Source organism: Aptenodytes forsteri, unplaced genomic scaffold, assembly GCF_000699145.1.
Source record: "Aptenodytes forsteri isolate BGI_AS27 unplaced genomic scaffold, ASM69914v1 Scaffold408, whole genome shotgun sequence".
Lineage (NCBI taxonomy): Eukaryota > Metazoa > Chordata > Aves > Sphenisciformes > Spheniscidae > Aptenodytes > Aptenodytes forsteri.
The window spans coordinates 797,983-825,813 of record NW_008796048.1 but is presented as its reverse complement, the minus strand read 5'-3'; the positions used below and the strand labels follow the sequence as shown (position 1 = coordinate 825,813).

General features: G+C 37.6%; 1 protein-coding gene across 1 annotated transcript in view; it reads left to right on the top strand.

Moving 5' to 3' along the window:
- The window catches only part of ARID2 (AT-rich interaction domain 2), a 113,037-nt gene that overhangs the window by 81,330 nt on the left and 3,876 nt on the right, over nt 1-27,831 (top strand). Inside the window, exons 13-20 of the mRNA XM_009286208.2 lie at nt 2,835-2,969; nt 3,434-3,633; nt 3,995-6,855; nt 17,125-17,273; nt 22,754-22,892; nt 22,988-23,073; nt 27,407-27,530; nt 27,618-27,709. Of these exons, the coding sequence (XP_009284483.1) occupies nt 2,835-2,969; nt 3,434-3,633; nt 3,995-6,855; nt 17,125-17,273; nt 22,754-22,892; nt 22,988-23,073; nt 27,407-27,530; nt 27,618-27,709 (3,786 nt within the window). The remainder of the gene's footprint in view (nt 1-2,834; nt 2,970-3,433; nt 3,634-3,994; nt 6,856-17,124; nt 17,274-22,753; nt 22,893-22,987; nt 23,074-27,406; nt 27,531-27,617; nt 27,710-27,831) is intronic.

Genomic DNA, 27,831 nt, shown 5'->3' with positions numbered 1-27,831 from the left:
CCTGTAGCGCTGCATGGGGTTGTTGTGGCCGAAGTGCAGGACCCGGCACTTGGCCTTGTTGAACCTCATACAGTTGGCCTGGGCCCATCGATCCAGCCTGTCCAGGTCCCTCTGCAGAGCCTTCCTACCCTCGAGCAGATCAACACTCCTTCCCAACTTGGTGTTGTCTGCAAACTTACTGAGGGTGCACTCAATCCCCTCAGCCAGATCATTGATAAAGATACTGAACAAGACGGGCCCTAAAACTGAGCCCTGGGGAACACCGCTCGTGACCGGCCGCCAACTGGATGTAACTCCATTCACCACAACTCTCTGGGCCCGGCCATCCAGCCAGTTTTTTCACATGTTCATCAGTTGTCTTACTGATCAGACAGGGGCCTTCAAGATAAAGTGGGTTGAATTTGTCAAAGCTTAGTGCTTTAGGTCATGATTTAGTTTTACTTATGCTTCCAGCAAAACTTTGTATGGGGGAAATGTTGCAGATTCTTGTTGGTCAACTGATACTCCCATGCTTCTGTTTGCACACTGCAAAGTATTACTAATGTGTGCTGCTGAAAGACTGAGAAATTTCACATTTGGTGTTGGGTTGACGGTTGGACTCAATGATCTTAGAGGTCTTTTCCAACCTTAATGATTCTATGATTTAGACGTTTAAAGAGGGATACCTGGAGTTGGAATCACCAGAGCTCAATTTAGTGATCTGCAAGTTGGTCTCTAGCCAAAGCTAGTTTTCTAGGCTGCCTTTTTAATTAATGGAGTGGGAGATTCCCCCAGTAGTAAAATGAATTGCCTTCACCTGCCTAGTTTCTGATGAGACTACAAATTGCCTTCTAGTGCCACCTTCTCTCTATTGACTATAGAGAGCACTAGACATGTAGCTTTCAGTAGTAAAGTTGTAGGCAAGGTGAATTTTGCACTCTGTATAAAATGTAAAATAGAAGTTTTGACTGTTAAAATAAGTATGGGTAGGTATCATGCTGCAACTGTGCGATACCATCAAATGACAGAAAATAATGAAGCAAACCATAGAACATTATATCAGGAAGATTTGGAATGTCTGCTTTGTTTCTGATTCTGTGTGCTTCTGCAGCTGTCAGTGTTGAATACTATTATTTTGTATTTGATTTTCTTCCAGTTAGTCTTAGGTAGATATAGCTAGTGAAAAATAAAAATTAACATCTAGTCCTGAAAATTCTCCTTAAATAATAACTGTGCTGCCAAAAAAAAAAAAAAAGGCAAATTGAGAGCAGAGGAGTAGCCTCTTCCAAGCATTTTAATCAATGCTAACATGGAGTGTCTTATATTCATGTAAATTTTCATGGTATGTTTTAGTGATTGTTTCCTATTGAGAGAAATGGGAAAATGAGTAAATCGTAACAGTAGAATGTAGAAAAGTCACTATCTCTTGGAAGCAACAGAAAGACAAGGTATTTAAACTGACCTTCCTGGATATATTATTAGTCAGCTTAGCCCGAGTTGGAGTCCTTGTAAGGTTAGTGCATGTGACAGTGAAGTGCTAATCGCAGATCCCATTTCACTATTTTAAGTCTTGAATATCCTCAGTTCACTGGTACCAGTGATGGTGTGTCAGCCTAATATGACATACCCAACTGGACAGTCATTTGTCTGATATGCCAAATTTAATTAATACCTAGACTTTCTGTTACACAGTGCGATCTCAGTTTTTGTGATAATAAAATTGTAACTCAACTGCAGGAGAACTGGCATTATTCTTACTCTTTACTGGTTATGAGAGAACACAATTCAAAGAATGTCATCATTTGCTTTTTCTCTTTTGAAGCATCCAATTGTATTGGGAGTGTAGGACTCTACAAAGGAGAATGCAGTGTAGTTTTCCAAAGAGTTAGCACCATATAGTAAATGCTGACAATTTAAAAAATATTTTTATTCTGTCTGAGCCTATATTCTGGTACTGATATTTGAGCATTTTGTGAGAGTTGTTACTTACCTCCATTTGCTGCTGGGGATGAACCGTTCCCATGTCTCTGGGTTGGAATAATGGATCTGAAAGAAATGAACTGGTAGAAAATGTTTCCTTCTCTCTCAGCTTCCTGATTGGGGGTTGGATGGTCTGTGTGCTTGTGGAGAGTCTGTAGGAGATAAAAATACTTTCTCTCCTTGGAAATTGAATGTTAGGCAGAACAGGTTGTTCAAGGATTTTATTGATGTCTGTGTAGTGTGGGACTCCAGGAATGAGAGTGTGTGTGTGTGTGTTTGTGCCCGCGCTGTCTTAGAATCCCAGTCCCCTCTCTCCTGCCTTCCCACCTCTATCAGAATGACAGGGTTGAGATTGTTATTCTATCTCTGGTTTTACTTGTATTTTAAAGTAAGACTGCACTAGCAGATCAGTGAACAAAATCTTGGTTTTGATACATATGTTGACTTTTGATAGAAATTTCTGATGAAGAGTTAGCTAGCATTCAGTTCATCTTTTGCTAAAGTAGAATCATTAAGAAATAAGAATAGAGCTGTGGGGAGGAGACGTCACCAAACAATGCATTCTTTTTTTGGTTTTCCTTCTGATTATACAATAAAAAAGGCATATGTAGAGACTATTTTGCATATTACATATGTAAATAAGATGTTGTGTGTGAAACTGACTGCACATGTTAGGGGTCCTATGTGTTGAATCATAAGCAGTGGGAAGGAGAAAGTATGGAACAGACATTTGATAAGACAGTATACTAAAATGCTGCTTTCCGTGTTGTTATCAGGTCTCAAAAGTCTCTGTGACGCAGGCAGAAGTGTTTTAACAACCCTTTTAAAAGTACTCTCTCTATATTTTGCTTCATAGTTTATTTTTTCATCCTCAGGTTGAATGCACATTTTGAGGTGAATCTTGATTGCTCAGTCTCTCGAGCAGAAATGTACTCTGAATACCTCTCTACCTGTAGTAAATTAGCTCGAGGTGGAATCCTGACATCAACTGGATTTTATAAATGTCTGCGGTAAGACAAAAATTCATGCAACAATGAAGAAGCAATTGTATGTGCTCAATGCTAACCTGTAGCTTTAGATTTCTTTGAGAAAAGATCTACCGAGTTGAGTTTGAAACATCCAGTTTTGGAATTTTAATTGAAACAAACATTTAGAGTTAAGTTTATTTCATTCTATTTCAGGATCTTTGATAGTGTTCCTTCTCTGCTTATAGTCCTTTTAATTCTTGTCAAAGTATTTTTTGGAGGTATTGTGGTTTCCACTTAGCTTGTATGAGATCTTGGCCAACCATCTGGTGGACCTGTTAGTCCTCAATGGTGAATACTCAGATGCTATTGGGGAATCCTGCTGTATTGCAAAGATGCAGGCATTAGTGCAGTTACTCTGCACACAAGAGCAGTCAGTTAAAACAAAAACATTGTAAGAGGATTGAGTTACTGTGTTTATTAACATAGATTTATGTTGTTTTTGGCAGAACTGTCTTTCCAAATCATACAGTGAAGAGAGTAGAAGATCCAGGTAACAATGGTCAAGCACACATACATGTGGTAGGAGTGAAAAGGAGAGCTATACCACTTCCCATTCAGATGTACTATCAGCAGCAACCAACTTCGTCTACCCCAGTTGTCCGGGTTGATTCAATTCCTGATGTGTCTTCGTCTCCTTCGCCAGCAGGTTTTTAAATTAATTAAATATCAAGTAGTTTGCATTGATTCTGAAATGACAATAAAAGACAAAAGATTTTGAAAATAGTTTGAAAGTGTTGGAAGTTGGGGCCACATGTTTTGATTTATTCAATAATGTTAGGAATAGTATTGCAGTATGTACTTGCATGCTATTCTAGTATTTGTCGTGTAACCCATAAACTTGTCAAGCCATTGTTGCTGCATCATTAATTCAGATGCAGTATAGCTGAGAAGAGAAAGTGCTTCATATAGAATTACAAGTTCAAGGCTTGGATTTTTAAGAATTTGTTATGTTAATGTGCTTTGAAATAATTTTTGCTTCCAAACTTCTACTGTGTTTATTTCAACAGGAATCCCGCATGGGCTACCAAGCGTAGGAAATCACTATCAGAGGACCCCTATTAACCAGTCTTCAACTTTGACAGCAACACAGATGTCTTTTCCAATTCAAGGTGTTCATACTGTGGCACAGACTGTTTCTAGAATTCCACAAAACCCTTCTGTTCATACACAGCAGCAACAAAATGCTCCAGTGACTGTTATACAGAATAAAGGTCCAATATCCTGTGAAGTAGTGAAGGCCACAGTAATACAGAGCTCTGTGCCCCAGTCTGCAGTTCCTGTTACTATTGCTGTAGGAGGAGCACCACAAGCTTCTAATCAAAATCACAGCACTACAGGACCACAGCCGTCTGTTACTGTTGTTAGTTCTCAGACGCTGCTTCACCACCAACCTGTAATTCAACAACAGTCTCCACTGCATGCAGTGGTGCCAGGACAGATACCTTCAGGCACTCCTGTTACGGTAATTCAGCAAGCTGTACCTCAGGGTCATATATTTGGCAGAGTACAAAACATACCAGCATGCAGTTCAGCAGTTTCACAGGGTCAACAGCTAATCAGCACATCATCACAACCTGGGCAGACATCATCTCAGCAGTCCTCTGCTGGCAACCAGCAACAAGATACAGTCATCATAGCACCACAGCAGTACGTCACAACCTCTGCATCTAACATTGTTTCTGCCACCACAGTTCAAAATTTCCAAGTAGCGGCTGGGCAGGTGGTTACAATTGCAGGTGTCCAAAACCCACCAACATCTAGGGTAGGGTTTCAGAATATTGCACCAAAGCCTCTGCCATCTCAGCAAGTTCCACCTGCCGTGGTACAGCAGCCAATGCAGCCACAGCAGCAGCCTCCACCACCATCCCAGCAGAGTGTAGTGATTGTAAGCCAGCCAGCTCAGCAAGGTCAAACGTATGCACCAGCCATTCATCAAATAGTGCTTGCTAATCCAGCTTCTATTCCCCCTGGTCAAACTGTCCAGTTGACTGGACAGCCAAGCATTACTCCATCTTCTTCACCATCCCCAGGTCCGGTTACAAATAATCAAGTCCCTACAGTTATGTCATCTTCATCTACCACTCCTCAGTCACAAGGACCCCCTCCCACTGTCAGCCAGATGCTTTCTGTAAAGAGGCAGCAGCAGCAGCAACATTCACCAGCATCATCGCAGCAGCAGGTACAGGTACAACAACCGATACAAATGCAGGTTCAGTCACAACAAGCTAATACAGGAGTTGGCCAGCCTAACTCTGGTGAGTCTAGTCTGATAAAACAACTGCTTCTTCCGAAAAGAGGCCCGTCAACTCCAGGGGGAAAGCTTATACTCCCAGCTCCACAGATTCCTCCACCTAACAATGCAAGAGCTCCTAGCCCTCAGGTGGTTTATCAGATGGCCAATAACCAGGCACCAGGTTTTGGAGTTCAAGGACAGTCTCCAGCTCAGCAGCTGCTAGTTGGACAGCAAAATGTTCAGCTGGTCCCGGGTGCAATCCAGCCCCAAGGGGCAGTGCAAACAGTACCCATTTCTAATTTACAGATATTGCCAGGCCAGTTGATCTCAAACAGCCCAGCAACTATTTTCCAAGGGACTACTGGCAACCAGGTTACGATAACAGTTGTGCCAAATACGAGTTTTGCTACTGCAACTGTGAGTCAGGGAAATGCAACTCAAATCATTGCTCCAGCAGGAATTGCAGTGAGTGGAGCACAGACAGGAGTTGGGCTACAGGTGCAAACACTTCCAGCTACTCAAGCACCTTCAGCTGGACAATCACCGTGTACTGCTGCTCCCCCATTCAAAGGTGATAAAATAATTTGCCAAAAGGAGGAAGAAGCAAAGGAAGCAACAGGTTTACACATTCATGAACGTAAAATTGAAGTTATGGAGAATCCTTCCTGCCGAAGAGGAGCTGCAAACACCAGCAATGGGGATGCAAAAGAAAATGAAATGCAGGTGGGAAGTCTTTTAAATGGGAGAAAGTATAGTGACTCCAGTCTACCTCCTTCTAACTCAGGGAAAACTCAGAATGAGGCCAATCAGTGCTCGCAAGTCAGTAATGGGCCATCATTAGAAATGGGTGAGAACGGAGCTCCTGGAAAGCAGAACTTTGAACAAATGGACACACAGGAAATTAAAAGTGATTTGAAGAAGCCCCTAGTTAATGGAATCTGTGATTTTGATAAAGGAGATGGTTCTCATTTGAGCAAAAGCATTCCAAATCACAAAACTTCCAATCATGTAGGAAATGGTGAGATATCTTCAGTGGAACAACAAGGGAATTTGGATGCCACGCAGCAAGATACTGCCAAAGGTGATCAAGGGGAAAGAATTTCTAATGGGCCTGTATTAACTTTGAGTAGTTCACCTGTTGTAAGCGGTACACAGGAGGCTGCAAAACTGTTAACCCAGCAACTTAGTGGTACCAACACTGATTTACCTAATGGACCTCTAGCTTCAAGTTTGAATTCAGATGTGCCTCAGCAACGCCCAAGTGTAGTTGTCTCACCACAATCTACAGCCTCTGTTATACAGGGGCATCAAATCATAGCAGTTCCACACTCAGGACCTAGAGTGTCCCAGTCTACCCTGTCATCCGAAGTTCGGTCTACTAATGGCACAGCAGAATGCAAAACTGTAAAGAGGCCAGCAGAGGATAATGACAGGGAAACTGTTCCAGGAATTCCAAATAAAGTAGGAGTTAGAATTGTTACAATCAGTGACCCCAACAATGCTGGTTGCAGTGCAACTATGGTTGCTGTGCCAGCTGGAGCGGATCCAAGCACTGTAGCGAAAGTAGCAATAGAAAGTGCTGTTCAACAAAAGCAGCAGCATCCAACCACGTATATACAAAGCATGGTCACACAGGTATGTTGCAGTGTTCTTTTTATGTTTATTCCAACTGTGATTCTGACTAATGCTATGAAATAATGCGGATGAAAATGTAAACTCAGTCAATATCTCTTGCATAGTATTTAAAATATTCAGAAAATTATGGTTTCTGTTCTTTCACGGACTAAAGTTCTAATAGTTTGCATACTACTTCGATGTCAGTAACAATGGAATTTTAAAATAGCTTGTAGCTTGGTAATACACAGTAAGGAAAGAACTTCTGCTCACTGATTTCTTCCTTAAAGGATTAACTGTTTTGAAAACAACAATGATTTGTTGTATAGTCTTGTAAAAATGTCAGAATTGTCTGCATTTTATTCTTGGTCCTTAGTGCTTATGGAGGGATGAAAATGTCTTTTTTGCAAGTTAATCACCGCAACTGCTTCTGGCTTGCTGAAACGAGTTGAAGTTCTTGCATTTAAAGGTGGTCTTGAAAGGCCTGCTTCAGGCGTTCACTGCAGTCAGGAGAAAGTATTGTTTTGTAAATTTGTTGAAATATTTATGTTTGTTTATTGCAAAATATTTGTAATGTTTATTTTATTGCTACAATACGCATTGTTTGGGATTTTTTTTCTGTTTGACAAACTTTGGAGAGGGCTTTTGGGGGGATTTTTTTTCCCTTGATCAACTTTTTTTAATCATTTGAAAGTGGTTACTCCCTAGCACTTTACTAGAAGTGAGGTATGGCTATCAGTTTTATGAGCATTAATAAGTACAGATAATCATGTTTAAGATTATTCCAGTCTCTAGAATTTATTTTAGCTTTGTCCATGGACAGAAAATCCCTCTCCAAAACATGTTCCTAACGTGAATAGGAGCAGAAAGAATAGAATAGTAGGTCTGGCAGTCACAGAGTTCTGACAGACTGTGGAGAGGAGTAATGAAATCTTGCGCGTATGTTAGTGCATTTTGACCTTGAGGTAAGAGAAGTCTTTTATTTCTTGTCTTCCTTTTTTGTTTGTATGGTTGGGTTTTTGTTTGTTTGTTTTTGACGGGGTAGCAGGTATAGACCTTATGGACTTAAACAGAGCTAGAACTCAAAATTCAACAGGTGATGGCTAGTGCTACTTCTTTTTCTGTGTCGAGTTAGGTTTCTGTTGAAAGCTCTTTTGACTTTCATTCATCTAGTTGTCAGAAATCAGGACTAACAGTTAACAAATTTTCTTTCTTTTTCTTTTCTTTTTTCTTTCAACTGCCACACTGCACAGTTATGTATTTAAAATGTCTTTAAACTCACATGTAAATTTTTCACTTAGGTTTTATCAGAGAGAGATCCATATTTTTCTGATCTTTTGACTTTCCTTCATCTCAGAATCAGAAATCAGGACTAACAGTTAACAAATTTCCTTTCTTTTCTTTTTTCTTTCAACTGCCACACTGCACAGTTATGTATTTAAAATGTCTTTAAATCACATGTAAAATTTTTCACTTAGGTTTTATCAGAGAGAGATCCATATTTTTCTGATATGTTATTTATCTTTGTTCTTACTAGAAGTGAATTGACCAACCTGAAAGTGTCTTTTGGCAGCATAGGGAGAATGAATGAGATTTTCTGTAGTGTAGATGAAAAAGAGCAAGCTAGGCCTTGCTTTTTACAGTGAGTGTCTTTAGCTGTTGCACAGTTTGGATTTCTATTATAGCTTTGCTAAGGATTTGGCTGAAATAGAAAATGGTATGGCTATGTCTCTGGATTGGAATAAATATAATCTGTGGTTATTTATTCCCTGGACATGTGGCTGACAAGAATTTTCAGTTGTGTCTCAAGCAGCTATCAGACTTTCAGATTTTCGAGAATAGGGGAGTAATAGTTAACTATTTAATTTGTATTGGATTAGCTGTTCTATCATGATAATAGAGAAAAAAAAAGAGTATTTTCTGTGTTGATAGTTTCTTTTTTACACTAGTATCGCTATCATTGATAGTTCCTACATTTTCCATTATCTGTACAAACAGAAATGCTGCCAACTGGGTATGCCATTCAGTACAGATTTGCAGATCAAAGTAATTTGGTTTAATGTCTGCTTCTATGGAAGTTGGCTCATTTTCCTGTCTGTAGGATGCCCTTGCTTTCTTCAAAATTACAAGAATGTGGGAGAAACACTAGTATCGCTATCATTGATAGTTCCTACATTTTCCATTATCTGTACAAACAGAAATGCTGCCAACTGGGTATGCCATTCAGTACAGATTTGCAGATCAAAGTAATTTGGTTTAATGTCTGCTTCTATGGAAGTTGGCTCATTTTCCTGTCTGTAGGATGCCCTTGCTTTCTTCAAAATTACAAGAATGTGGGAGAAAAGGAGTTTATTAGTTTTGATCTTGGTGAACAATCTAATTTGTTAGCGAATTGCCTTAACTATTACATATGGCTATTTATGAATCATGTCTATCATGATAATGCTAAGTACTGACTTTTCACAGAACCCACTTTATAGTACTCTGTTCAGATATAGTGAACATCATAGTTTGGCTTAAGACTTTTAAGGATCTTTACCACTGCTTTAAAATTAATGTGTTGGACTATAAACAGTAACAAAATCAAACTGGCCAGCTCTTTTTTTTTTTCCAAAGCTGCTGAGCTGCTGCAATAGCCATTGTTTTGCTGGCAAAGCAGATGTTAAGTATTTCCAATATTGAGTCTGCTTTTAGGAGTATCTTTAAGACGTCCAGAAATACTAAGATGTAGCCAAATTCTCATGAACTCAGTTTGAGTTTTAATGATAACTTCTTTTGAGGTTAGGCCCTGTATAATCTCCTATTTTCTCCGTCCCATTTTGAGACTCTTCCTTGTATGATAAGCAGCTTTCTTGTCCCTGACTTTTTGAAAGGCAGCAGCTAAGGAACACTGTTTTCACTTGAGCATCTGCATTGTTTTATCCTTTTTGTAGTATCTAATGTATACTGGGTGTCTTGCAGAAGAAATAGAACATGGTTCTTTTTGCAGACAATGTGAAATTTATTATAAATACAACCCAATGGAGAAACATGGTGAGGGACAGGGAATAAAGGGGTATTAGCTATGGCAGAATTACATAGCTGCTCAAGCTGTTAGTGTGTGATTTCCTGCTTGCTTGTCATCTTAAAATACAACTAGAGCTTGTATTTCAGAGAAGTGAGAAAGGGAGAGAGGAAGAAAATTTGTAATAAAATTACAACCCAACAGGAAGGCTGGAAAAGGAGATGTAGAGGACAGAAGGGGGAGGAGAGTAGTGCTTATGCAACTACAGCAGGATTAGTTGTCATGAACTGCAGAGAGGAGAAAGGGAAGATGCTTGAACTGAAGATAAGGAAGGACAGACAAACAGGGGAGGGAAGGGAACAGCAAAGTGAAAACTAAGGAAAGCAAGAAAAAGAGTGAAATAATTCTTAAGGGAATGTAAAAGTTAAGAGAAGATTTGTTTCATGATATGAAAGGTAGTTTGAAATGGGCTGGTATTATATGTTTGGGGGGAAAAATGTTGATTTAAATGGCCTACTAAAATAATGAAAATTATATACTTGCTGTTTATGGGACAGTCCATGTAGTGCTATCAAAATCCAGTTAGACAAGTACAGGTATCTTCTGTGTATAATCTGTCACTGTTCCATGTTAATTGTACACCTCAGCAGAACTCATTGAAAAAGACATATATGCTGACTTTAAAGACTTTTTTATTTTTTGTATTTTTATACAAAAATTAGGCTATGGGTATATTGGTTATGTCAGAAGAGGAACATATGATACACACAGTGTTGCAATTCTTTTATTTCCATCTGTGTTTTGTAAGCCCATGAAATGTAGTCTGAGAGGAGACAGAACTGGCACTTTACTTTCTTGGCTTCCTTTTCTTTTATTTCTGTGTTCCCTGCTCCTGGATTATTGCTTTCTTGAGGCGTTGTGCTGGACCGGTGGATGAAAAAGAAAAAGAAATGAGCAATTACCTACCTGTACATTTTATTTTCTTTTCCACTTTTTCTTACTCCTCTTCAAATGCCTCCAAAACATCTGTTGAACATAACCATGTTGGTTTGTCCCAATTGGTATGTGTTTTGAAGGAATGCTCTGATATCACACCAAGTTCCTAGAAATGAGCAAATCTGATTTAAATTGCCTTATCTGGCTTTTAAAGTAATCACTTCCCTACTCATCACTGTCAACCCTTCATAAACAATGCACTCCCATTTCTCTCAAGGCCGCCCACTTGAAACATGCTTGTGTGGATAATTTAGGTGGTAAAAACTGTGCGAGCATTGCCTTAACTATTTGCTCCTGCTCTCTGTTGATTGGGAAGCCGAGAATTACCATGCACCAGAAAGCAGGTGTGTAGCCCCAGGAGGTGTAATTCATTCCTAGCCACAGAGCTAATGAGTTTCTCAGCTGGAAGTACTGAAATACAGAATCTTTATGCTTTTATTGCTCTTCACTTGTGAAGCACACTGTTACAAGGAGACTTAAACCTCAGTAATCTAACAACAAGAAAAGAACATTTATTTTAGTGCCTACCTATCCACCTGACCCCTTCCTCACACTCAAATCCTGCTATATTCATTTTCAGTTTATAAGCTACCTTTTAATATATGTTCATTATAAGGAAGGAGCTAAACATAAAATTTTCAGTAATACTGAACTGTAAATCCTATGATACTTTAAAAAATATTTTTACTAATAATTAACTGTTTAACATTGAGTTAAATGTATTTACTGTAGGTGTGCACGTATTAATGGTGGGAGAAAAAATGCAGTTTAATGCTTTTAAACTGCATATGGCTCTATATTTCAACAAGACCCTCATCGTGCTGGGTCTTGTTGAGAATACTGCCATCAGCGTATTCTCCTGCTGATGGCACAGTAGGCCTTTTAAATAAGATGGGCAGGTGTCATGCTAAAATAGTTACCCATTAATACATAAAGGGAATGGCACCATTCGTGAAATGGAGGTGGAGGCCATTTCTGGCCCCAAGCCATATGGTTTGTTATTCCTACCACGCAGGGAGCTTATGTGCCCAAATGGAGGAACTCTTGTGCATAAAAATAAATTAGTATCTTTTGTAAACAGTCCATTCTAGTTAGCAGAAAACTCCTAGCTTTATTCTTAGTTTTCATGACTATGCTGGACTTGCCTTTTTTTTTTTTCTTCCCCCCCGCCCCCAATCTAAAGTTACCCAGTCTAGAGATAAAATCTCCTGCTCATTAAAAGTAGGCTGTAGTATCTGTTCTGTAAGTAGTCTGTACAGGTATTAAGGGTTTGTATTTATGTAGTTTAAGAGTTCAGTGCAAACCATAATGTCAGGGCAAGATCAGCCACATCAATACAGAAATACATCCAAGAAAGCAGAATCTTAAGAGGACCATCTGTATTGTTTTACATTTTATCTATAATACCAATGTGTAGGGTAGTAAGAGATTTTAGACTAGCTCTTAAAATCTTGATTGAATTTGAGCACTGTCTTATATTGCAACACTTTACTAAATTATTTTTTTTACATATATATTTTTACTTTATATGCTTGAATTTGTGATTCCTTGAAGACTGCTGTCAAATAATTTTCCTTCCAAATGAATTGGATGAGTGACCAAACAGGTGCCTTCAAAGTAAGCATCAGGGGTGTAGTTCAAGGAACATACTTTGTGAGTAGTATAGCCAGCATTGTTAGCCTTGGTTGCCTGTCACATTTATCTCTGTTGCAACATATTCTGATTTTCATTGGCCCAGGGAGCAAGATGGAAGACTATTCTTTAAAGCATCCCCATCTGCATTTTAACAGTCTGTGCAGGCTCTTGATGAGGCTAATACCTTGTTGCTATCTCTTATGTGATCAGTTCAAAAGTGTCATTTTTATCTTGAGGGTAAGAAATGACTGTTGTTAAAGGTAACTGGTAAAGTTAAGGTTAATTAAAGATAAAGTTAAGATAACTGGAAAAAAAAAAGTTCAGTAGTTGTCTCCGCTTTTTACTTTGTACTCAAATAATTCTTTATGCATATAGTCACAGCTCTCTATTGTACAGGAATTGCAATAGCTGGATAATGAAAAAAGCTGCTTTCTGGGATGGAATTGTGCCTGAGCCAGAACCTGCTATGATGGGAAGTCCGTTGCAGGGATCCTGATGGCTCTTACTTACCTTGCAGCTCCAGTTCAGCTAGGTTTACTAGCTATGGTTCAAAATTTGCCATGTCTCCATGTTGGACCTTGCCTTCAGCTCTGATACCAAGTACGCTTCTGGTAGAAGAAACATGGTGCTAGAAGAGCCTGTCTGATTCTAGTCATGTCCAGTGGAGCTGAGCATGGTGCAGTCTCCATGCAAGAACAAAATTGACCTGGAAAGCAGAACAACTGCATTAATACAGCACTGAACCTGAGCTAATGCAGGCCACAGCTGGTGTTGTCTTTGAGATGTCCTTAATTTGCAGTTCAGGTAAAGAGCCCACAAGTGATGGAACAGTGACTGGTTGTTTTTTCTGCTTTCCTTAGTATATGGTCAGTCAGCTTTTATTTCTCTGAGATAAACTATTGATGGCCAGCAACCTGGGTTAACTCAGCCAGCTTTGCACAGAGGATACTGAAGTTACAGAAATCCTAACTTTTATCATCAAGACTTGAGATTTTGCATCTGTGCCCCGGCACTGCGAGCTAAGAGACATGCCTTGAGTCAAGATCTTGCTGCCAAGACCCTAGTAATCAACAACAGGGAAAACAGAAAAGCTCCCGTAAAGCCTGTAAAGGAATTCAGAAGTCAAATGAAGAACTTGCTATTTTAGGGGTTGCCATCATAAACTGGATTAAAGAAAAGAATCGAGTTGTCAGAGAATGGTATTTCTGTGCCTATTTTCAAAAAGTTGCTTCAGACTGCCCTGTATCTTGTTACCTTTCATGCTCAAGTCATTTCTTTGTGCAGTGTATTAGTTTTGGCTCCTTTAACACAATTTGTTATGTTCTGGGGCACCCAGAAACATGTCAAGCGTGGTTACTGGCAGGTCAGTTTATGTGGAATTGTCACTTAGGGCAAACTTTGCAGAGTAGCTGAGATCCTTTGAGACAGGAAATCGCTAAATATAAATGCATTCTTTATATGTGTGTATAATACAAATACATACTTAGCTGCTCTGCTTCCGTTAGTGTTTAGTTTCTCAAGAATTTTTATATTTATATCCTGCGTAAGGACTCATAAGTCCTTAAAATGGCACTCAGTGAACTTAAGAAAGGGGTTATATGATTTGGTTATGTATTTCAAAAAAAGAGCTAAGTGATGCTGCTCGAGGTACCTTTCAGTCCCGAGATCCAGTGAGATCTGATTTGCAAAAGTGCTAAGTGGTGGCAATTGCAGATCATATCACGGAGAGGTCTAATCTGGATATAAAAAGATAAGCCATGAAATGCTTTCAAGTGTACTAGAGTACTGGGCGTTTGATTTCTTGAGGAACCTGGAATCATTAAATGTTTCTGCTAGAGGAGGAAATCTTGTGAAATTTTTATGCCACGGGGAAGTTTTTTTCAATGTTACTTCTCCCAGAAAGACTTTATTAGGACAAATGAAATGTCTATCATAGTTCCATATCTTAAAGAAATAAGTGAGTTTACATAATCATTGCATATCAGTACTGTAAACTAGGTAGCACATAGCAAGTATTTCTAGGTATGTTTCTGGAAAAAAGGAATTTCATATCTGGAAAACAAAGACTATACCTAATTTTAGTGATGTCCTATGTATTATGCGTTATTAAATTGATACATGAAAATAGAGGAGGGGGAAAAAAGAAAACAAAAATTAGCAGTATTTCTGATCTCTTGAATGAAGAGAGGAAAGCTTTGAGATGTTTGAACATAGAACTTATGTTTCTAAAATAAAACCTGGGAAAACAAATGTAACTTCACTTTATCTGTTTATTTTAAAATATAATCAGCACAGTTGATAGGCAGGCAATAAATTTGATTTAAAAATACATGGAAGTTATAACCGCCTAATGCTACAAGTTTGAGCGAAACTACTCTACTTTGCAGTACAGCAGTAATAAGAGAATTCTAAACAACAATTATTTTACACGTTTCTTTTCAATTTATCAGCTTTTTTTTTTTCTCACTGGAAAAAAAAGGGTAGAAAGAAATTGGAGGGAAAACTGAATTTTAACTTTGTCCTGAAAATTGTTTTCCTTTCTGTGCTCTTTCATTTTCAGCATGTAACATTTTGTGTTGTATATCTCAGATCTCCTTGTTTAAAATAAACAATTTTTTTAATGAGACGGTATTAAAACCTTTGAATACCACTGGAAGAGCTTGTCAGAAAAACCCTTGAGAAAATTAATAATTCTGGATTAATTGCAGGGTTTGCTTAGAATGGAGTGAATAATACATGAACCACACATTGAATGATGAGAATTAAATGAAATACTGAATTCATTCAGTAAGCTCACCCTCTCTCTCCAGCACATTAAATGAGACAGAAGTTCTATAGGGATAAAAAGTCACATAAAGGCCATCATAACGTATTGATATCGGGATGCCAAGTGAAGATTGCAAAACAAGCTGTACTGCTGACACTCGATGATTTTACTTTCAGCTTCACTTTAAAAATGCCTTGTTGAAGGGACATCGATCTTTAAAAGGCTCCACTTGTGTTTACCTTTTGTTAAAAGATACATTGTGAAGATTTATTACCCAGTCTGTTAAAATAGCTTAGAGGTCTTTAGATCAAAATCATTGCAGAATTCAAAATAATTTGTAGTTATGACTAATGGACTCGAGTCCTTTCTTACAACTTTTCACACAGGCAGATCATGGGCATCATACAATAGTTGTGCTGTGCTGAGTTTTGTCTTATTTTTACCAGGATTTATGCTTGGACATGGGAAGTGTTTTGGTTTTGATGAAGCTTTTCTGTTGTCCTTTTGGTCATGTTATTAGTGTTGTATGATCTGCGATAGTTATTAACTCGTTACCTTGTGTGACTGTTGTCTTCAATGCCAGTAGAGAGCAGCAGGAAGAAAACTTAAAATCAATATGCAAATCGAATGTCAGAAGTTGCATTTAACTGTTTCTTTACAGTTAAAGTCTAAAGCTATTCAGTAACAGAGCTGTAAGGATGTAAACAGGATGTAAAACACTACAAAGTGTTCTTTTATAATATTCTTAAACACAGACTTTGAAAGTAGTTTTGTTTGGTCTCTTTAAAAGTGTTACATTCCTTTTCTAACAGGAGGGAGGAAAAGAATGTTAGGTTGCTAGATAATATTCAAAGGCTTAATTTTTTTATTGTCATCATCTTTATAAACATCTTGCTGGCCAGAGCCTTCTAGGAAAAAAGAAAGAAGAGAGACAGTGTTCTGACATAAACACTCTTCTGAAATGGGGAAGTCTAGTGTTCAGTATCTATTATTCAGAAAAATATATTACATATTTTGGCTTTGTTTTTAACTTTTTTAGGTCACTTCTAAGGTAATTGTTATTCACTGTTAAAATAAGTGTCTTGTTCCCCTTGCTCCCCTGCAATATTACATCTTTTTCCTTTCTGAAATGTTTGTATTTCACTGTATACAAGTTGCGTGGCGTGTTTAGGCATTCTGGGCATGTGGTGTTCGGTACAAAGGTACGTGTGCTGGCTGGTTTTACAGGAGCTTAAAGAATTATATAATTTGCCAAGTTTTATATAGAAAAAGGTATGTCGTAGTTTAAGCCTGCTGGTCTTTGATAGTGTTTCTTCAGCATTGTTCAGTTTACCTTTTCTTACGCATGCTGTAACACAGGCTGATGTGTACTAATGTGGCAGTTCAAGAATTCCACAGACGCAGCACATAAAACCATTTAATCAAAGAACATAAAACAGTTTTTTAGATGCTTATTTTACTTCTTTTAGCAATATTTTCTCCTACATTTACATAGGAAAGCAAACTACTCCCTGTGCTGATGATACTGCAACCCTTTGAGTTTGCATGTGTTTTTCTTTTCTTAAAAAACAAATAAAGTCTTTGCAAAATAATGCTAACCTTTGTTTCACTAGTGCCCTTGAGAAATTCCTTTGCGGTCATAATTCTGTATTTGAATTTGGGCATAAGGTTTAGTAATTTGAATATTAGAAACTTCTGCAGAAATACTACAGTGTAAAAGTTGTATGTCTGTCGTGTTATTAATGCTTATTCAGAGTTCAAAGTTTTAAAATCTGAAAACTTGTGGTTGATTGAAGTGTAAAACAAGAGATCTTTGAACAAACAGTAAACTGTATGTCAAGTCTTGAAATAAGTCCTGTTTAAAACTGTGTTTTAACTTTCTCTACAGAGCACACCTGCAACGTCGATACCAACAGTGCAAGTGCAGGGCCAGCAGATCAATTTGCAGCCGCCTTCATACACTGCAGCAAGTCAGCATGCAGAGCAAATGAAAAAACCTGGACAGAACTTCATGTGTCTGTGGCAATCTTGTAAAAAGTAAATGGCTCGTTTATTTAACTACTTTTTACTAATATGTAACAGATGCTTGTATATAGAGGGTGATTCTACAAGTTCTATCCATTCTGTTTCCTTAAGTTACCTTATACTTTGTCAGTGGGGGAAAAGAAAAAGTGAAAAGTGCTGAGGAAGCTGAAGCTGAGATGGGGGAGTGCACGACATTTAACTGCTCTCAATTATACTTCAGAGCATAAAATGAGCATTATGTTGCTTTCTTTTAATATATTGATTCTTCAGTAATAAATAAAATATTGTCATGTAGTTAAGTTAAAAAAAAATCCTAGCTCTGAAGCTTGTTCTCTGTATTGAAAATACAAAAATAGTTACTGTACTCCAGTTACAAATCATGTCTTGACATTTTCTTATGTTTCCAGCTTTTAATCTTTCTTGTGTTTCCAGTTTTGCAAGAGCAGGGTGTTGCACTTCTGTGTTCTGGTCAAAGTCTTATTTAGATTATGACTAATTTTAGTAATTATGGTACCATTTGTGTGCCACAGGACTCCATTGTCATGAAAGGAAATAAAAAAGTACTTAGCCTTAAGACTAGACAGTAATAATTAGACTTTCTTTTATTTTTTGTTGTTGTCCTTAAAAGAGAGAAGAGTGAGCTAGCACACTTTTGGATGTAGGCTTATAAAAACATGATTCTACCCTTGTTATCAGTATGTATATCCTGACACTGATTTTTTAAAATAACATAGGCTTATGAACATGCTTAGTTTTCAATGAAGGGTACAGATTGGTGAAACAAAGGTAGTTGTCAAATAGCCACTTTGAAAACAGTCAGAGAAATTGCAAAACATAGGATGGGCATGAAGAAGGGTGAGACACTTCATCGTTGTAGGACAAGACAAAGGGAGCATAAAGACGAGCTGATTTGGCACAAAGCTGGTATGTAGACATTCAGAAAGTTGGGATGAAATGATGGAGACGTTCGAATCTTTGGAACCAATGGTGAAAATGAGGCATTTGAACAGAATTAGAGGAATACTGATGGAGAGTTAATCTGTAGACCCCTGAAGCTGTAATTTCTGTTTCTTTCATTCCTTACAAACATAATTCAAAGATCATTAAGTCAATGCAAGACATACGGATTTTAGATAGGACTCTGACTGCTGCTGTAGAGATCTGGCGTTCTTTAAATCATTGCCCTGTTTTCAACTTAAAAGTGATTTTTGTTTCTTTGGTAGGTGACACTTCTCTATGTAAGAAATACATGTAAGGCTTTACTTTTTACTTTACTCCTTTACTACTAGTAAATATTACCGTAGAGCCATACTCTGCTGGCTGCACAATAGATGCATAAACACCTGTATTGGTACAAGACTGGGTTGTACTGAAGTGGAAATGAAAAGCTGGGGTGGTTTCTTAGCAGAAGCCTTGCCAATTTATACCGTCTTGAAGAGTTTGCTGAACTACAGGTTTGAAGCATAAGTTAATCACCAACTTTCTTCTATGTCTAAAGTTATGTAGGATGAGTTGTGTAGAGTTGAGATGACATCTAGCCATGGAACAAGCTGATGTCACATGTGAACTAGGATGTGAATATGTGCAGACAAATTTTGGGGCAGGAGGAGGAACAATACAACTATGATTACCTTACATTATCAGTCTTTCTGTAAGTCTATCTTAAAATACTATTCCAGTAAGTTTTCCTGAGACTGAAGTTAAGGGCTATGAGGCTCATATTTTACAAGTTGATCTCTATGGTTTTTTTTTAAAGATAGTGTATTATTTCTGCTGTTTTAGTTTCTCCTGTTGTTACTCACTGTACTGGTTTTTGTTCATGGTTAAGTTTCATTATTTTCAAAAGCCTTCAGAGATTTTGCATTGATAGATTGTAGTCCATGTGACACACAGTTGTTGTTCTTATGCTGTCTCTCACTTCTAAAATATTTATTTCAGCCCCAGCCTAAAAACAGTTTAGATAAACATTACACTCAGCGTTCTCTGTGGTGAAGAGAGGACCAAAATGTTAAATGAGCATCTTCCTCAAATGTATATTGTTTATTCATATTCCTTCAACAGCCTGATTAAAAACAGGAGTATCAAAGGTCCTATAGGCTTTCTGCTTCTACCAGACATAAAGAAAAATCTGGGATTGCCACCTGTTATTGTGACTGTTTTATTTAGAGCTCTCAATCTTAGCTGGTTTTATTGAGTTGTTTAAGCAGGAAACAAGAAGATTCTTTTGAGTAGATCATTTAGTCTATGTGCACTTTACATCCACTACTTAGTTTCATTCATGATTGCTTAGCAATTTTTTTTCCTAGGTATTAAGCAGGCAGGTTCATCATAGTAGAATGATAAAACAGTGTTTCTTTCGTGGTGTTCACAATTAAGTAGAATGATATGACAGGAGGTAAATTTGATATAGTCATTTGTACCTGTTTCTCTATGCATATTCTTTAGTTTAATTCTCTCAACATACTAGCATTAGGTTTCCCTTCCAGGATGTATTGCAGAAGGCAGTGAAGGTCTTCAAAAACATTTTACTGAGAATCGGAATAAATACGAATAAATAAAATAGTGGGTAGAAAAAGAACATACTAACTTGGCTGCTGCAGTCAGCAACATTCCAGTGGCGTGGGTGTGGGTTCTGCTGTTTTGTTTTTTACAACTGAATTAGGAAACATTATACCAAGATTTTGAAATAAAATGCAACGGATTTAGTAATGTCTGAAGACCACAACCAGATTGGGCCCAATTATTCAAATAGTTGTAATGATTGGCCTCTCGCAGATGTATTCAGGCTTAGTATCTGAAGTGGAAGTAAAACTCTGAAAGGTGTCAGTCAGCACACTACTTTGCATTGAGGATGTAACAGAAAGTAGGTGTTTTCCTTTGAAGTTCAGCTGTCTGCAAGTACTGCTAATTGTATTCAACTTAATTTAAAAGCTGCTATTTTGTTTCACAGGTAGGCAGGAGATGTCTGCTCTTGAATTGCTTTGTATTTAAAAAGTAAATTGGAGATGCTATTGGATCTCCACTGCCTGTCAAGTCAGCCGTTAGTTTAATGTTCTGTTCAGCAGCCAAGCAGAATGATGGAGAAATTAAATGGGAAACAAGAGTCTAGACTCAACTGACCATATTCTCAGTACTTAAGCTTTTTTTTTTTTATAAATATGTTTAGGTGTTTCTTTAAGGAAAGACAGTTTTTCTCTGCAAAATGGTAGTAAATTTGAATCTTCTTAGATCAGTGATTGAAGTATAGCACTGAATGTATTATACAGTGAATTAACCAACATAGCTGAAATAGCTTTATTTTTCTTAAAGCCTTGCCATGTTGAATAAAATGTTTTAAACTACATTTTGGGTTTCACTTATGCCATGAAATTTCTTTCATCCATGCCAGGAATTATTCATAAATAGGTTTGTGCCAGGCTTAAGTTTACATACTGACTTTCCCCTTCATTGTGGAAAGACATCTTTCTGTCCTCTGAAACATCAACTTTTGCTGTTGAGCCAATGTAGATGTAAAACATTTTATTTTCATTTCCTACTATGGGCTGTCTGGACCAACAGCAAGAGGCAGGTATTTCTCCTTCCCAGCTTCCCTTCAGTAAGAGCTGACTGGCATGGAAAAGATGAATGCTTTTTAAGAGAGTAGTATTTATTGCCTATGCAGAAGGTAATTGCTGTATTACAGGTGGTTATTGCAGTGGGATTCAGTTTGTAACGAAGACTTGTCTCTGGGTGAAATTAGCTCTTTGACACCTTTATAGGGTTCAGGTAACCCTATAAAGGGTTCAGTGTAATCTGTACGCTTAGGCCTACGTATCAATTGCAAGTATGTTTGCATAATGGACAGTATTGAAATGAGTGGTAGGATATGGAAGGAGGTGGCTGGATCAAAGCACCTACTGATCTGCTATTCATATGCTGAGAGTTCTGACTTGAACTTGTCCATAAACGACTGCTGGAGGTTTAAGGTGTTGCTTCATCCTTATCTGCTTGCCGTAAGTCTCTGATTGGAGGTCATCTCCCTCTTGGCGCTGTTCAGCCCCAGGGGGTTGAACATCTTGACACAAATACTTTTCTTGTTAACTGAAACTAAAATACTGGCATGTGAACCGGAGTAGCTGAGGTGGGTGCATGTGTTTCCTGTTCAGTAAGACTGCGGTGCCAGTGGCATCGGTCCAGCAAGTGTGTGAAGACAGCTGGTGGTAATGACTTCCCAAATGGCAGCAACTAGGTTTCTAGACCTCTTCTGCTCAGGCCTTAAGTGGGTGTTGATGAGCTGGGTTAGTTGTATCGAAATGAATTGCAAGCAGCTAAGTCTTTTGTTTATTTTGGCCATTTTTTCTCTGTTGAAGTAAGGGATGTAATTTGTAACACTTGAGATACTTTTTAAGGTGTATCTAGACGAAAAAAAACCATACTTTGAGTCACTCACTATTTTAATTTAATATTGTTTGAAATATAGTGGTTCTCCATTACCATCTGATACATGTTAAAATAACACATCTTTTGTCTATGTGACAATTGGAAAATACAAATCTAAGAACTGTTTAAGAACTGTTGACTCACCAGTATTTTGAGGTGGCATTCATAGCGAGTTGTAACTCTTCTACCACTTTGAAATGGAAGAAAGCCCTTACTGGGCTGAACTCAGTGTAAGGTTATGTCACACCTGAGCTCTCACCAAATAGAACATACAGAAAACACAAAATACACTGTCGAGAGTATTACAGGGCCAGGCTTAGGACAACTTCATCTTTTCTATTGATGCAGAAGCACTTCATTTGCTGAAATACCTCATGTCCTGTGCTTTGGGGCTGTCGGCAGGCAAAGTGGTTAGTTTGAGGTTTTGGAAAGTCATTTAAAAATTGAGGTTTAAGTGAAGATGTTAAAAAGGGTCACATAAGTGACATTTTTTTACTTCTGTGTGCATCAGGAAATGATATCTAGCCATTTTTCCGATATTTAGAATTCAGGTGCTAAAGAGCACTAATTTTAGATTGATCTCTTATTCCATCAGTTTTGACAAGCGTGCAGTATTGAGAGCAAATAGGATGAATGGTGTGCATCTCTTTTTCCCAATTAAAGTTTAAATAAGGTCTGAGTATGACTGCCAGTAAAGAAGGAAAACAGGAAAAGGAATACATGAAACCCAACTTTTGTAGCTGTTTATTACTGTATTTTGCTTGTATTGCAGATAATGGATCTGTTGGAATTAGCATGTGTTATTTCTTTGGTAAAGTATTAATAGAAAAATAGAAGCGTGATATTTCAATCGGATTTGGCAAAACCATATTGCCATTTATTGGTAGCTCACTGGTTATATATGTACATGTTTTTCTTTTCAAAATTTGACAACTTTGCATTTATCAATGCATGTCTCATTTCAGAAAATAAAAATGTTTAGCCAGTATGCATTTATGTTTGTGATATCTGTGCTTTACCATTAACTGGAAAAAAAACCCCCAACTTAAATTCCCCTCCCCCTCTTTTTGTAGGTGGTTTCAAACACCATCACAAGTTTTCTATCATGCAGCAACTGAACATGGAGGAAAAGATGTCTACCCGGGGCAGTGCTTATGGGAGGGATGTGAACCTTTCCAGCGGCAGAGGTTTTCCTTCATTACCCATTTACAGGTGCAGATTTTCTTTCACGTAATACTTCAGAAAATAGTAGGAATTGGTAAATTTTCACACACCTTTCTCACTGTCTTTCTCTTTTCCCTGAACAGGATAAGCACTGTTCCAGAGATGCTTTGCTTGCAGGATTAAAGCAAGATGAACATGGACAAGCAGGAAATCAGAAGCCTTCCAATAAGTAAGAGACCTGAGCCTCACTAGCGGTAGTGACAAAGAGGATTAGAAATTATTGGAAGAATTTGTGTATTTATAACTTGATTTATCAGGTGAAACTCTGCATATATAGAGTCTATAACAGCAATCAAATTTGAGTTCCATTACAGTAAGTCAAAATGGGCAAAAGAGGGAGTAGATTCTGGTGGGGGAGATGTGGTTGCAGTTGTTATAAAGAGAACAGGTAATTCTTTAAGGTGTATGGTCAATACTCTGTGATGAACATTGTTCTCAACATATTCACCTGATTTTTCCCAACTGGACAGCATTTTATAACTTTTATTGTAACAGGAAAGTGCTCGTAATCCGAATGGGAAGTTATTTGTTGTGTACAGTTCAGCTGTTTCATACAGTTGAGATGGATTGTCTTGTAACTTGCTGTATTCCTTCCAGTTTTGTGGTCTAAATTTGGGGTGATTTGATCCAGGGACTTTTGTAATACACTTTCCTTTAAACAAGCAAACAAGATAAATACCAGCTCCTCTGAGGCTTCTAATTTTGTGCCGCTACCTGGAATCAAATTTGGCTCTTCTCTTTCCCAAAATGATTTCAACCATCTGGAATTAATATTGGAGAGCGCAGCCCTATTGCTGTGGAGTTGTGGGGATGGTTCTGTTAATATTGGAGTTACTCAGGGTTCAGTTACTTGTATAAATGTATTAAGACTAGGTCTTTATTAGTAACTAACTGGAATCTCTCTGTTGCAAGCTAAAGATGTAATTACATGGTCCCAGGCAGATTTTTGCAGTCTGTTCTGTGGCTAGTTAAATTGCTACCAAGCTGCTGGAGGCAGCAGAGAAAGTTTGGTATGGAAGCTGAGAAATTTTGTTCGGGAGTCCTTTTATTTTTTAATATAAACAAACTTCTTAACACAGACTTATGATTGCTTTATGGTGCCTTGTTTCATTACACTGAACAACATTCAGACCTCTGAAAACCACAAAATGAAGAATGATGGTAATATAGTCTTAAATACTTGGTAAGTGGGAAGCGTAGGGCTGATACCATCTACTAGCATGTTGTGATCTCAACTCTGCCTTTTCAAAAATGTTCCATCACACAGGTAACACATCCAGTAGCTCTGTGTCTTCACAGGCTTCTTTAAAATTGGCGCAGGTACTCATATTAGAAAAAAGGTTCATACATCCCCTGTTCTAAGGCAGAATTCCCTAATTAGGTCAGATTCAGAAAGCAGGAGTTTATATGCATAACCAGTTCTCGCTGAAGTATAGAGACTGCCATATCACAAGGTACTAAGGATGTGATTTCAGAATACAAGTTGAAATAAGAGCATTCCACTACTCAAAGTAGGATGTTTTGACTCTCCCTACCATCCCTTGTTCCTTCTCATGCGCTGCTTACAGTGAGAGAACTAGCTTTAGTTTTTGTCTGATTGCATGGTAAATCAGTTCTGTTTTTTAAAAAAACCTAATCAATCAAAAAAGTGGGTTTGCCAGATGAGTGGAATACACTTGCCTTACAGTCAGTTGAACACCAGTACAGGAGGTGGGCTAGAACAAAAGGAAGGGATGAGACCTTTCTCTGTCAGCACTCACGACAGTTAATACACTCAGCTGTTTTATGAAATCGTAGAGGTTCCCTGTCTGTTACTTTTAGTCTCTTCCCTCATGTCACCATTACTCCTCTTTTACCAAAGAAGCAATCAAGAAACAGGAATATTTTGATTATATGTAATGTGTAACCCACATAATCTTAGAGTGCTGCCACAGAGTTATTTCGCACAACTGAAAAGGGCATCTAGCTACCTGAGGGATGCAAGACTTGATAATTTGCTTTCCAGAATCAGTGACTTGTCAGATGAAACTCTAAGCTTGCTCCAGCAGGTCACCTCAAGTTGGCTTTACATGGTCATGTCTCAAAGCTGACTTACAAGGTTTTGGCTTAATTGACTTTTTGTTGAGTCCTAGAAACTTGTCAGATGTATCGGCACAGCACTGATAGTCCATATGACTAAACTCTTGTATGGAGCTGAAACAACTTAGAACTGGTGCTAAGATGAAGTATGTATAAGCCATCAACTTTTAGGCATTAATTAGGCCAACTTTCTTCACTTAATCCCTCACCGTTTAGCAAAACTACACTTACCTCAGAGAGTGCAGATAGAGTGAGTGTTATTGGTGCCGGAAAAAAACCCTGTGGAACAGTGTAAAAAACAAGGGCCCATTCCCCTAATCATCATTTCTGTCTATCATAACGCCATACATACTTGAAAAAATCTGTAATGGCTTTTGCTAGAACCAGGTAGGCAAAGTTAAGCTGCATTACAGAGTTGGTTGTATACCTTAATTCTGTATTTCTTTGCTTTTAAAGTTGTATTATATTAACTCTTCCTCTTCTGGTTTTCAGAGGTAGCTGAATATTACATTCTGGAAGGTCAGGTAGCACTAGCAATTAACTGTATGTTGACTGTAGCTTTGTGCATTTGAATCTTTTTGGATTCACGTTAATTTTTTTCCTTGTTGCCACTGAAGCAAAGGTGGTAGCGTGAGCTACCAAAATATTCTTCATGCACCATGGGAGTGGGGCAGGAGATAACTTTAAATCACAAGATGAATGGTATGGTTTGAAGTTAAGTTGATAATATAATTAAAGAAATTCAAGAAATCTAGATGTTTCTTGAGAGAGATACTTGCCCACAGACACAAGTCAGTCCACTTGATGACTCAGTAACTTTTTATCAACTTCTTTTTTTCCAAAATCAAAGAGAGAAGACAATCTTTTAAGATCCTCCTAATTAATTGCAATTGTCCCTTTTTCAATATTTCTAGAATCGAGGCAATAGTACTTCAACTTTCTAAAATGTAGTATGATAGCTGTTGAAGAGAGACATTCAGAACAGCCTCTATTGATGAATCCTTATTCTTCTCAATATAAGGAAAACAAAAATGTTCCAGAAATTAAAAATGAAGATGATAATTCCTTTATTGTGGTACTCAGTCTCCTACAGACATATGTCATTGCCCAACAGTTTCTTAATTCAGCCCCTGCCCTTTCTGCCTTTACTTCATGAAGGTTTTCAAACTCTTATTTCCATTCAGGGGAGGATGACAGCGTGATTATGAGCTGGTTTTAGGGAGGAGTCTGTCTGTTACTGCTTCTTAATTTTCTGTTTTGTGGTTTAAAACCACTCATATGAAGCCTTTTCTAATTTTTAACTAGGTTTCCTTGTTAGAATTTCAGATCATGAAGAAAGTCTCTCTGAATAGAGAATTCAAGTTTTATTCTTAGAATATTCACTTACAGTGAAAGATGCCTAAATAATACTCTTACAGGCTAACTTTCATTTTAAAAAATGGAACATTTACATTTGACTTATGCTACCTTTGCAAGTAAGCACTACTGTATATTTCTAGTATATTGAGATGTTCTAATCAGGTTCTACTAGGGTATTAAAAGGCTTCATAATAATATTGTTCAATATATTGAAGCATGGTGATATTTTGCACCATTGATACTGCAAAACTTTCCTTTGAGATGACATTGAGTCTTGTTAAGTGAAGTTGCATATTTATACATTCTAAACTCTAATTGTATGAGTAATTTCAAAGTTTTGCATGAAACAGAGCTTTGACTTCAGTGTTAATACTGAAAATGGAGAATTTGCTTCTGCTATGTTTGTTATTTGTACCAGCTTTAAAATACCCTGCTTAATTTATTAATCTCAGTCTGAAAGCTGCAGTAACAGGTAATTGTTTTTACAAATGTTTGATCTGATTTAACAATTAGATGTTTTATGTCTTAGATCGTAACTTAAATCATGTTACTTTATATTACTCCTCACTAACCACAGTTAATATGTATTTTATATTGTCTTAGTGTCTAATGGTCCTGATGAGCTGTGTAAAGTTTGAATAGCTATATTTTAAGGACATTCTCTGGCCAAATCTCAGATGACATTTACATAGCTGCTATCACAGTTCCTGTTAAATCCTGTCTGATAAAACATTCCTTTAAATAGGTACACTTCAGGAAATGGCTATGTCATTAGTGCAATATATTACTTTACCATCACAAATGTCATGGGTGATGAGCAGTACTTCTTCAAGATAAGTGTTTTTTCGCATAAAATAAAGCCCATGACTCTTCTGAAGGCTTTGCAATAACGTTTATCTCTGTGGAAACAAAAGGCAAATCACATACCAGCACCAAGTATTAATGGATCTTTGTGTCTCTGTTCAGATAGGTTAAAAAACTATCAAAATAAATTTTCAGAGTTCTTAATCTTCTAGAAAGTGGTGCAAAGCTTATTTTTATTAATTCTTTCTTTACTAATGTAGGCAGCCAGCTGCAGGGGGTACTGCCTCTACTCCCAGAGCACAGAAGGCTATTGTGAATCATCCGAGTGCTGCCCTAATGGCATTAAGGAGGGGATCAAGAAACCTTGTCTTCAGAGATTTCACAGTTAGTATTGTTCGACTCAAGTATTAGATATTAATTGTTGCCTGCTACTATGGGGCTTTTACTTTTTTTTTCTCTTTATTTTTGTAGGATGAAAAAGAGGGACCAATAACTAAACACATCCGATTAACAGCTGCCTTAATATTAAAAAATATTGGTAAATATTCAGAATGTGGTCGCAGGTAAGCATCGTATGATTCTTCTAATACCAGTGGGCAATGTTGTTTCTGTTCTTTTCAGTACCAAACAATAGGTAGGTTTTACCTATCCTTTAAAAAAACCAGTAAGTATATTGACAGTACAA